Source organism: Cladosporium halotolerans, assembly GCF_011745625.1.
Source record: "Cladosporium halotolerans strain TM138-S3 chromosome Unknown Sca23, whole genome shotgun sequence".
Lineage (NCBI taxonomy): Eukaryota > Fungi > Ascomycota > Dothideomycetes > Cladosporiales > Cladosporiaceae > Cladosporium > Cladosporium halotolerans.
The window spans coordinates 66,676-78,746 of record NW_027191474.1 but is presented as its reverse complement, the minus strand read 5'-3'; the positions used below and the strand labels follow the sequence as shown (position 1 = coordinate 78,746).

At 53.1% G+C, this 12,071-nt stretch overlaps 2 protein-coding genes across 2 annotated transcripts; one reads left to right on the top strand and one right to left on the bottom strand.

The window, feature by feature from the left end:
• Positions 1-7,755: 7,755 nt before the first annotated feature.
• On the bottom strand, positions 7,756-8,505 carry WHR41_06566 (uncharacterized protein; the record flags this gene model as incomplete). Its single annotated transcript, XM_069375171.1, has 2 exons — positions 8,095-8,505; positions 7,756-8,040 (listed from the first exon to the last, which is right to left on the bottom strand). The coding sequence occupies exons 1-2, from the start codon at positions 8,299-8,301 to the stop codon at positions 7,756-7,758; spliced, it is 492 nt and encodes a 163-aa protein (XP_069227997.1). The 5' UTR covers positions 8,302-8,505.
• A 1,617-nt stretch (positions 8,506-10,122) lies between these two features.
• Positions 10,123-11,967, top strand: WHR41_06565 (uncharacterized protein; the record flags this gene model as incomplete). The annotated part of the gene is made up of 2 exons (XM_069375170.1): positions 10,123-10,697; positions 10,770-11,967. The coding sequence occupies 2 exons, from the start codon at positions 10,123-10,125 to the stop codon at positions 11,965-11,967; spliced, it is 1,773 nt and encodes a 590-aa protein (XP_069227998.1).
• Between the last annotated feature and the right edge of the window lie 104 nt (positions 11,968-12,071).

Here is a 12,071-nt window from a genome sequence, read left to right as displayed (position 1 = left end):
TCTCACTCAGAAGATGTTTCAGAACGTCCTCCTCGCCCTCGACTTCTTGCACTCCGAGTGTAAGCTCATGCACAAGGACATTAAGCTTGATAACAGCTCTACGTCGAAGACTAAAGATCTGCCTTAGACTTCCCTCTTGCCCTCACCCAAGAGTCCTGCAGAACGCCCTCCTCGCCCTCGACTTCTTATACTCCGAGTTTCAGCCTTTCTATACCGATACTAAGCTCGATAATATCCTATTCGGGTTTACTAATACTACTACTATCGCCGGCTACGTAGACGAGCTTAAGAAGGTCGATAGTACGCCTAAATAGTACGAGGGCGTAGACGATACTAGCTACCTAGTTACTAAGGCTATACCGTTCGTCCTTACGAAGGATAGCTTCGCCCACCCCTAGCTTGACGACTTAGGCGAAATATTCCTTGTTCTGGAGAATAATAACAACTTCGCACCGCCGAGAGTGTGCAACCCTAAGGCGTTCAGGGCGCCAGAGTTACGAAGGTCGGCAGCACGCCCAAATGTCACTGGGGCGCAAAGGGTACTCGCTCCTCCCCGCGCCAATCATCCTCACAAAGAACAGCTTGGATTTCCTCCGGATTCAATTGCAAATGCGGAGGACGAGAGACGATATGATGTCGTACCGACCGATGAGATAGCTACGTGCGAAAGTTGGCCCCGCTCAATCGCTGCAAACCGTAAGATTTTCTGTCCCTTTTCCGCAAAGGTTTACTGACAGCCCCTTAGGTTGAGTTTCTTTGTTGTTACAACCGCGATGTAGCACATGAGGCCATACACGGACATCAGCATGTCGACACAAGTTGCCAAGGACCATTTCACAACGGCGCTCAATCACATTGGAGACTGGCATCTGTCACTGCCAGGTATAACCCGCGAACAGTTGCAGCCGGCACCGCGCGCTAGTCTCTCACCCAGCTTTACAAGAACATGATAACCAACAAAGACATCGAAGTGCGCTCATTGACTTTAACCTTTGTCAACATTCACACACTTTCTTTGTTCGGCCCTCCTCACAATGCCTCCCTTCCGTCGACCAGCTGTTTATTAACCACCACGATCATCCATCACCATTCCATAGACCGTGCATCAACCGATAATCCATTCCTACCACAACATCGACCGAGGAATAGATCGCTTCAACAGAAACATGTCCTACGCACCGGGATACACTGGCGGTTCTATCTCCGGATCTGGCCGTCAATCATCACGTCCAACTCGTGACCGCACCAACGACCCTTTCAACTTCCGTGAAGTTGTTCCTGAGCCGTCTGGGCGTTCTTCTTCGCGTGGGACGAGCATCAATCGTTCAAACAGCTCTCACAATGTGAGGTACGAGGTTCATCAGGTCGTTCATCAGACTGTGGAGATCACTTCTAACGGTCCTTCGCAGGGATCTCATGCCACCCTGCTTCGCAACATCGCTGGCGCCGTCCGTAATGGAAACCCGCCATCATCCTCCGGAGGCCTATTCTCGAGTCGCTCAAGCAAGAGGCCGAGCACTGCTTCAGAAGCTGGCTACTCTTTAGGCAGCAGGGGACTTGGTATTGACCAGATTGGTACCAGGCCGCTGCTGAGTTCGTTTGGTGGGAGTCGCAGCGGTGCATCCACCACTGGCACGAGCCACTCTCAGACTTCTTATGCTTCTTCTGGTGGTGAAGGCAGTTTCACTACGGAAGAGAGGCGCCCTGAGCCCTCTGTGACTTCAACAGGTCGCAGCAACACATTCAACATGGGCAGCAGCCAGTCTCAGGCGTCTTACGCCCCGCCGCCGCGTAGTAAGACCTTCACCACCGAGGAGAGACGCCCGGAATCCACAAAATTTGGTAATTCCTACTCTACGAAGGCTAGCACTCAATACTCTACTTCCTCTCGCTCGACTGCGAGAGCGGCTAGTCCACCACCGACTCAGCGCACCTCTTCCCGGTACACCACTGAATCGCGCGGCGGGGAGAGCTCTCGCTCGACCCAGGTTCCGCCGAGCAGCTACAAGAGCAGTTACAAGAGCAGCTACAAGACAAAGGAATCTCGTCCGAGTCCGTCGTCGAAGAGCACGACATCGCAGAGCTACACGGCTTCCACCGTTCGTGGTACTACCACCGGGTCAGGAGCCATGTACACTCTATCTCAGATCAGTGACCTCTTCGACAGCTATAACGCGAGGTGGTCTGCGATCGGCCGTTCCGATGGCGAATATCCTCTCCCCGCTTCCGAAGGTGAGCTCACTGCCATGAACTTCATCGAGACCTCGTCCAGCACCGGCGGCTACAGCACTGAAGACATCTTCATCGCCAACGTGCAGCTCTTCTTTCTCATCGGCCATGGAGTCCCAGGCGTCATGTCCAAGGGCGAGACTCTGAAGGTCAAGCTTAATCCGACTGTGGATAAGAAGAAACTCAAAGTTCTCGTCAAGTGGCTGAAGCTCAAGGAGCAGCCGAGATGGCATCCCGATCGCATGAATCTGAGGACGGGGGTCGATGGCGCTATCAATGAGCAGATCAGCAAGAACTGGGATGTTGTTGCAATGAGAACTGCGGTTCAGGGTTTGATTGAGATGATTGAGAAGAGGCTTTGAGTTGGCGGCAGTTCGACTGAGTTTCATCGAGATCATTGGGAACAAGGTCTGGGTTAGCAAGCTGGCTCTTGCTTGAGGGTTTGGCTTTTTGTTAGGTTTGGAAAATTGCATTTTGCGTTGCTTTTGATCATTATCGTTTCAGTTCTGTTTCATGCTATCTTATCGACCGTGCTCTTGGGAGTTCCACCAACTCTAGTGATTCCCACAGCGTTTGAACCCAATCGAATGCATCGTTCCATTGTTTGATCGTGCTTCAAATCTGTCGACCGGCAATTATTGATCCCACGTTTCTCAATGCCTCAGCACTTCTTCAGCACCGCGGCGTAGGATGGTTTGGAAGTATTCTGCTCGCCGCTGAGGGTTGGCTCACGTCCCAAGCTGAGCCCACCGGATTTCGAGGCGTCGCTGGAAGCGTCGTTGGCAGTGTCCTTGACAGCGTTGTTGACAGCATCCTTGACAGCATCGTTGGCAGCATCGTTGGAAGCGTCGTTGGAAGCGTCGTCTTTCGCAGTCTGTTACACGTTAGCGTTGAAAATCCTAGTATTATTGTGGGATAAAACTCACCTTCTTGCCACTTCCAATCGTCGGCGTCGTTATAATGACAGTGCTCTCAGTGGTAACACTCTCGGATTCGGCGACTGGCTCGTTCGCGGCAGCTTGAGTACGCTTCTCCGCCTCGCGAGCAATTTGAGCCTTGTAGAACGCCTCGAGCTCGGTCATCTCCTGTATCAGAGTCGTGCCGTTGCTCACGTCGTAGCCGAGGAAGTAGTACATGAGCTGGCCGCGCTGGTCGTCGGGGATCCACTCACGTACCGTGTGGTACGCGATCTTGCGCTTCATCTCCAGCATCAGCCCGGAGTCGAAGTGCATCCAGAGTTGCACCATCTGGAACTCCGCAAGGGTGACGTTGCGGATCTCGCGGATGTAATCGAACAGCCGGTTGCGGATGTCGTCGCCGCGCAGGTCGCGGCGGAGCAGAAACATGTACGCCGCGTGGTGGATCTTGCAGCCGTCGATGAACTGTGGGTTGCTGCCCAGGAGCTGGAAGTGCAGCGGCTTCGGACGCGTGAGGTTGTTGCCGTTGATCCACGCGACAATGGTGCGGCCGGCGGCCTCGTCGATACCCTTGAGGACGAGTTCGCGGGCGGGAAAGGCCTGTTTGGCCGCGTGCGAGAACTGCAGGAGCTTCGATTTGTTGGCGACGGTTCCCAACAGCTTCTTCTTATCGTCGATGGTGGTGTATACCTGCATACCGGCAGGTGCGGTGGGAGGCTGCACAGAAAACGCCATCCTCGCGATGATGTTGTAAGGCAGGGCATTGGGAGATAAAAGAAAAAGTCGCTTCATAATGGTGTGTGGCGCACGTGCCGCGCGATCGCGAGTGACTTCACTTCTGGTGCTTTCACTGGGCAAAGGATCCCTGGTGACTTCACTGATGATGGTATGAGCACTGAGGCGATCTTGCTGCGAGGGTGTGTATGGTCAGAGAACTCTGAAATAGGCGAAGAGCAGAGTTTTGAGACCCAGATCTTGTATCCCTTGATAGAAGAGGCCCGTTCAGTGTTTCTCTGTCAGCTCGTATGAGCATACGAGGGAGGCAGTGAAGGCTTCGGCGGTAGAAACGTTCTTGCCGCGGTATTTGTGGGCTTCGTCCAGGGCGATGATCAGTCCTGGTGAGATGGTATGGCTGTCGCTGCCTCCTTGTGGTGCTTGAAGATGGCAGCAAGACAAATGTCGGACAGAACAATCGCGGAGGTGAAGGCAATTCGAGAACTCTGACATAGCCGTACGAGTAGCTCTTTGAGCTCCGATTTGGATGTCTTCCAATTGACGAAGACTCCTGGAGATCTCATACGAAATAGTCTGAGCGCTTTGAAATATCTGTCTGAGAGATCTCCGATGATCGATCGCCGTCGAATGGCCGTGTCAATGGATTTCTAGTTTGCCTATCTCCAGTACCTCCCACAGGAAGAAAGCCAATAGTACTTTCATGCGGGATCTGACGAGATTCTCCTGCAGTTGCGAGGGAAGGAGGGCATTCTGACATAATCGCTTGAGTGAATTGCTCACATTCAGATTCGATGTCTCAAAATGGTTCAAACCCTTCTAGCATGTTCACGCCAGATGATATAAGCATCTGTGATGGTCATGTCAAGGAATAAGCGCTTTCAAATGGCCTTGTCAATGGATTTTTGACCGGTCTCCGGCAACCCTAGAGCCGCGATTCCGAAGGACGCTCATGCACTGGGATGGTTGCAATCACGACCCCGATTCTTACTACATTTCGGCTGAAGAGATTCCTCTTTCATTTCCATGGAGCTTGTCTGCCCAGCCAAAAACGGTTGTGGATTCGAACACTAGGAATCTTCCTGAGGGGCCCAACAGCGAACTCGATGGTAGCCAACACCCTCGAATGAAACATTAATCGCAATGAGACTTCCATGGTAATGTTGACCGCCCTATTGGCGACAATATTGGCGATGAATGTGACCTCAAAAAGTCATCCGACTCAGCTGCGCGGTGATCCCGAATGCCAACACGCTTGAGTTCTTGCGGGCCTGGCGCTCCGTCGGCCAGGCTGGGGCTGGCTGCGAGATCATTGAAACTTCCGACACAGAAAAAGAAGAGGACCCATACGCTAAGGGGAACCGTCAGCATACAAGCAATGGAGGAGAGTACGAGTAGCTTTCCATGTTTCCGCGGTGTAATTCTACACGTAAGACTATATGAACACCAAGAGACATTCTGTCACCAAGATTGACAACTTCAAGTTGTGCTCAATTTGATATTACGGGCGCTCCAACATTCTTTGCAAGGTCCTCTTATACAGCGAGAGCTTTCGGGCAGATTTTGTGTCGAATGGGCTAAGCTTTCACGGAAATGCATTACGGACTTGATCAGCTACGCGGAGCCTCTAGCAAACCATCTTGGTGTAGTTCTTCTCATGACTTCTTCTCCCAGAATCTCATAGGAATCTATTGGAAGCTATTTATTCATCACCCTTGTGAGGTACTTTACAGATTTAAATGCGCGCGGAAACTTGCTCGTCCGGTGATCAGCTCCATGCGTATGTTCCCTCAAAATGCCGCCAGTACCGCCACGAAGAGATGTGTGATGCAGGAAAGGAAGTGTAGGTCAATTATGAAGACGAATGCAATGAGTACCAGCCGATTTCGAACATTCATTTGGTCTTCTTAAGCCTAGTACAAAGATGTTACGTTGAGGGGGAGAAATGAAGGAGGGAAGTAAGCAGTCAAAAGACATCACACTGGAGTGAATACAAATTCATTGATCATGTAAAGAGGTCATGACACCTACATCTCTCAAGCAAAAGTGATTTGTTCGACGTGTTTGTAAAAACATGGATATGCTTCGTCTTCCATCCGGTCTGACAAGACGTCTTTCTCAACGATCAGCCAATTGGTCCTCATCTCTGGCATGCTGAATTTAGCTTGTTGGGGAACGTCTAATAGAAATGAACGTTTTTGAGATTTCATGTGATTCTCCGGCAAAGATTACCTGGTATCATTACATCAATGGCAACTGTATGACTACTGTTTAGGGCAACGGTAATGCTAGCTCATGGTTGGAATGAAGATCACAGGTACTTACGATAGCAAGTTCATGTGATACGGAATGAATCATTCGGCTGATAGCGGTCTCTCACTGGACGAAGAGTATTAGATACTCATGTGAGCGACATTACGAGCACGATACGCGCGGATATGCCAAGTAACTTCGACAAAGAACCAGCATGTGATCACAGCGGAATCCAGCATAGAGGGCTGCGCGAGTTGAGGACAATGGGATTGCTCGACGCCAAGGTGCTTTGTCTGAGGCTGCTACCATTCACTGCGTAAGCACATTGTCATTCACATGGAATGGGGTAGCACGTTATTCACAGCACGTTTGATCAAGTGCTGCGTGAGAGGCCTCAGGCCCTTCTTCCAAATCTATAAATTCGTGACTTCCCTTCAACACGACTTCCTCAAACATCCACAAAACATCGCCACATTCGAAAATCACAAACAACATGGTTCGTGGCAACTCCTCAAGCTCCGCCCCCAAGGGCAACTCCTCTGCGTCCGGCACGCGCGCGCGTCCGGGAACCGTCGACGTCTACTCGATGTCAGCGGACGGCGTAAAGACCTACCTCGGGTGGGCAACCGACAAGAACAAGCTGGCGCTCTTCTCCCGCGCCGGTGACCGCCTCATCAATCCGGAGAAATACAACAAGCACGGTCAGCTCAGAGGCGGCAAAGGCCAGAGCGGTGCGCCTCGTTGCGCCTCGCCGAAGGACGAGCTCATCGTCATCCCCAACGTCGACAAGCGCGCGGCGGAGATCATCCTTAAATGGATGAACGATAACAGCATCACCAACCCGAAGCAGTTCGAACTATCCTTCGAGCTCTTCGGCCGCGAGACTATTCCGTTCGACGTCGCGATCAACGTCCACCGCGCTGGACACGCCTTCGACTTGAAGCAGGAGACCCGCGGCCAGGTCGTCCGCAACGCCATCTTCGCGTACCTGCGTGACGCTCCAAGGATCACTCCGGATGATTTCAAGCACTGCATGGAGGCGGCGTCTTTCGACGGCGGTGTCACCAGCAGCATGATGAGCCAGGTCATGTGGCGCTGCGTGAAGCAAGAGATGTCCGAGGCCGACATGGAGGGCATCAAGCAGTACTGCCGCGAGACTGACAGGTACGAAGGGATGGCCAGGATCGGCCAGGAGGTCATCAAGAAGAAGCTTGCGGCGAGGAAGGGCAAGCCCGGCCGCAAGCTTACCAGTGGCTGGGAGGTTGAGGAGCCGGTCGAGGCTGACGAGCAGACCTGGGAGTGATTTTCAGGGATTGATTGGACTGCAGTGCTTTTCTTTTGTTCATATCACAGCACTGGAGCCAAAATCAGAGTCAACGATAGATAGTGCCTCACTGGCATTAGCTTAAATCAAATTGATGTTTCAAACGCGAGAAAGGCTTCACTATCTCATCATTCGATGATATCTCCTGTGAAAACATGATCGCGCTTGGTCGTTCAGCAAGTCAGAACATCATCTCGTTTGTCATTTCCATTGTAAACAACAGTACATTTTATCACCAGAAGCACCCACTTTACTTTCCGTTCGCGTGATACCTCGCGAGACCAACCAAAGTCGCGAATATCAACCCACCTTGCAACCAGTGACTGTCGCAGTCCCAGTGTGGCCCGTGACTGTTTGTCTCCCACCCACGCAAACACCTCCGCGCCCCCGCCAGGCATTTGGGACCGTCTTAGTCTCCAGCACGCAGCCGCTGCAGTCGATCAGAGACGTCGTGGTCGATGGTGCGACTTCGATGCGGCATCCCCATGGAGCGGTCGCTGTTACCGTGTTGGTGCAGTCGGAGGAAGCGGCGCACTGTGTGGTGGTCGTAGTGGCGGAGACAGTCTCGGTGGTCGAGGGGCATGGCTGTGAGGGGCTGTCAGTGGGTAGGACGTGCACAGAGAAGGAGCTAGTGCTTACTGCAAAGCATTGCGGAACGAGAGTGAACTCGTCCAAGGGGCAGCCGCCACAGTCGATGGTAGTGGTCGCAGTGTACGCGCTAACTGCCGGGCAGCATTCGGATTGTGATAGGGTGGTTGGCTTACATGTTGCGCCAGACTCAGTATGCACAATAGCGTAGGTGAACCCGATGATGATTGTGACGACCGTGGAGAAGGCTTTCAACATGTTGGCGGAATGCTGCTGTTGCGGTCGTTTGGCAATAAGATATGGACCAGGGGATGAAGTTCCTCAGATGCGACGACGACGAAGCAAGGGCGGCGCTGGAGCAAGCAGCGGAAACTTCGACTGTCAGCGAGCAGGAACTGGGCGCAATATCGTCTCATCGGCCGCAGGCAGTATCTTATCGTCCGGACTCGATCAGTCATGACGACCATGAGGACATTACACGAAGAAGCTAAGAATGTGCTTTGTACTTCCATAAGCAAAGTGCGGCCAATAGCGTGGGCTCCACACTATCCGAAGAGCGCCACAATGTCCTCAAGACGTACGAGCCGCATTGGTTCCTTTGTTGCGGTTTGAGATACCACAGAAGGGTGACCGTATTCCCCCATTTATTACGGACTGACCGAGGTAACTCATCAAAGCTTACTGCTGCAGGTTGCGAAGGACGCCACCTTCCTTGCAAATGGCGAACGACAGCAAAACTACGCATGCAGCGACGTGGAAGAGTGACACACTAGGATCGCCACCATCATGGGAAATTCTCAATGGCGTGGTATCCAGGACCAAAACAAAAAAGGGAAGGTCCTACCCGGAATCGAACCGGGGTTGCCGGAAGGCTGGTGTTATCAGAATCCGAAGTGCTAACCGCTACACTATAGAACCTCGGGAGTTCAAGAATTCCATCTTGTTGGCGTCATCGCCTGGGCTGCGTCCCAAGTGGCACGCTGTAAGGCCAGCCGCCTGCCGGACATCAGGTCAAGGTCCCTTTGGTCGCTGCGAGACAGCGGCCTAGACACCGGTATCATGTCATGCGAAAGCTGCAAATGCGAAGAAACCGCTATAACGACATCCGCCGACATAGCCGTCGCACGCTGAGGCGATCTACAGGAGAATCACGAAGGGGCTGCCTGATCTGCGCCGACAGCCCGAGGCTGTCTACAGTCATCACAGCACTCGGCTTGTCCTGGTCCATGTCCTCCGACTGCCTCAACTGTACGTCTCACGACTGGTATTCCTACTTGCCGCTCCTTCTTTGACGTATGAAGCGCTCCCAATTTAAGCCAGTCCTTGCTCTCTATAATCTAATTCCCGTCTTGTATCACATCTTCCAGAGCAACGTAACTGTAAAAGTCGGCGCTAAGCTCGCACGTGTCGAACGAGACGGAGAGACACCAGGCCGACATTGATGCATGAACAGCAAGCAGCTCTCGAGATAGGAGAGAAAGATCACCTCGTGAAAGAGGCCGGATTTACTGGACAGGAGTTGCGCTGGAGGGTGAAGGAGGCCGGTGAAAGTCGAAGATAGTCCGGCGGCCAGATGATGCTCAATGCCGACAGAAAATCTCGCCGCTTCAACGCGCCGGATCGCGATGAAACAACTCTGTCGCCGAAGGATGTGCTGAATGTCCATGCTGACGTCCGAGTCGCAGCGGTCTGGAACTCATGCAGATCAACCGCCCGGCACGCTTCGCCAAGAAAGCCAATCGGATCTCGGCCGGAGCAAGTCCCGCCTCTTCGCGGACATCATCATGTTGACATCTCCACCATGGCCAGCAACCTCACGTGTGCCCTTACAGACTGCGGGTGAGCAGCCCTGTGTGCGGGCCTGGAACGGTATCCGCCGTCGTGTCGTACAAAGTTCGTTCAACGCATCTGGCACCTGGACGAGACCTCCCGCTCCCACTCCCACACCATCTCGCGGCGTACAAACTAAACCACCCTACCCGGAGACCCCAAACACCAGTCCTTTCGGAGCGTCTCGGACTCATGAAATCTCGATGAGGGCTGCTTCCTTCCTGTATCCGGAGCTTCCCCGTATGCGACATGGCTGGTGCGGTCATCTCGCTCCCAGCCGAGTTACTTTCTAGGATCTTCGAGTATCTATCCGAGCACCGTCCGGACATCTCATCGTGCCGGCTAGTGAATCGCAGATTCAAGGAACTGAGCTCGCCGTATCTGATCACCAAGGTGATTCTGGCAAAGCGGCTGTCGGAAATCGCCAAGATCCATGAGGTTGCATGCCACCCGTACTTCAGCCGGCATGTCACCGGCCTCATTCTCGACGTGAGCTTTTGGGATCCGTACAGCGCCAGTAATTTCGACACATACGTGGATGAGTGTGAAAGCATCGAGGACAGTGGCGTCCGGCGGTTCTGGGATGAGGAATGGCTACGCCGCGTCTGCGCGGAAGACGAGTTCTTCCAGTCCTTCCACCGCAACAATGGTGAGCCTTCGGCCGATGCCGCCACAGATTTCTTCAAAAGACTCAAGCAACCATTGAGCGATGATGTGACGGCCCTGGATCATGAGATCAAAGAAGCAATGTTTGATGGCCACGATGATCCTACAGGAATCGCGGATCGGATGGGCGCTCGTCAAAGTTTTCCCACCTACAAAAGGTACTACACCACCCACCAAAACCTCGACACTGACCAGGAATATGGTCAGATCATTAGACAAGTCCTTCGCAGATTTCCGAAACTCAGACATGTCTACTTCACGGATTACCGAGGCCTTGCGCGCAACAACGAGTGCTATGCTGATCTTTGCACTCGCCTTTTCGGCAATGTTCGTGAGCCAGAGCGATGGAATAATATCGAATACACAAGCGAAGTCACCAGCGAGATCCTTGCCCTCTTGCAGATCATCGTTCACGTCAAAGGCGAGCTCCGCTCCATTTCATTTGGCCCACACCCTTTCGAGCAGCGATGCAATTCCACGGATCCTCTGGCATTCTACAAAGAACTTCAGTTCCTGGCGACGGAGGAAATTAGGTCTGCTGACAAGCCTGATCATGAAATAGAGCCCCACGACCACGGTATGAGCGAGGACTCTGACGAGTGGCACTCATTACACATCAAACGATATAATTGGAGACAATTGTTCAAAGGTCTCCGATCGCTTCGCCTACCTTTGTTTATTGAAGAGTCCTTGATGTCTCCGCGCTTCGGCTTAGGACTCGAAATCTCAAAGCTCCTCCAAGCCATTCCCGACACGATAGTGCACTTGGCGCTGGTAGCCAAGGGGCCCATCGACGGCTTCCTTCAATACGAAGACACTTGCTCCGCTATCAAGACCTTGCTACCTTTCACCGACATCGTCGCCCAGCTTCGCTTCCCTCGCCTGAGAACTCTCGAGCTAGAGGGCTGGGTGGCGGACTTCGGGTCGCTCCGCAAGCTCCTTGCCGCCCACGCCGCCAGCCTGCGCACGCTTCACCTAATCAGCATGTTCTGCTGCGGCGATACTTGGGACGAGGAGAGAAACGAAGAGAATGACATGTGGCCTTTTGGATACTTCGTCGCGAATACGATGAACCTGACCGGCATCGAGATCTGCAAATTCGAGCTCCGGCGCTATCCGGACTTCACCGATGACGACTTCGAGGACATAGAGACTTACCTCCCGCAGAGCTGGCTGGTAGATCCTTTGGACACTACCCCGGGGGACTGGGATGAGGAGGTGCACGACGACCGCAAGTTTGACGAGGATGACGACGATCGCCCGCATATCCTGGATGCTCCGAGGCTGGAGAAGGTTTGCTTGGCGGGCAGGCCGAATCTGGTGCACAGGAGAGTGCGCCCTGCAGCTTTGACGAGGACCGTGGATGCGCCTGGGAAAGCGTGGCCGGGGCCAGGGTACAAGTGGACGAGGACGCCTGCGTACTGGTGAAAGCGTGTCAGGCCAACCTTTTGAGAAGCTCGAAGATGTCTCCTGACTCGAAAAGAGGCTTAGATTGCTGAACTCCGAGAATTTGGACGATGGTACTGTCGAGA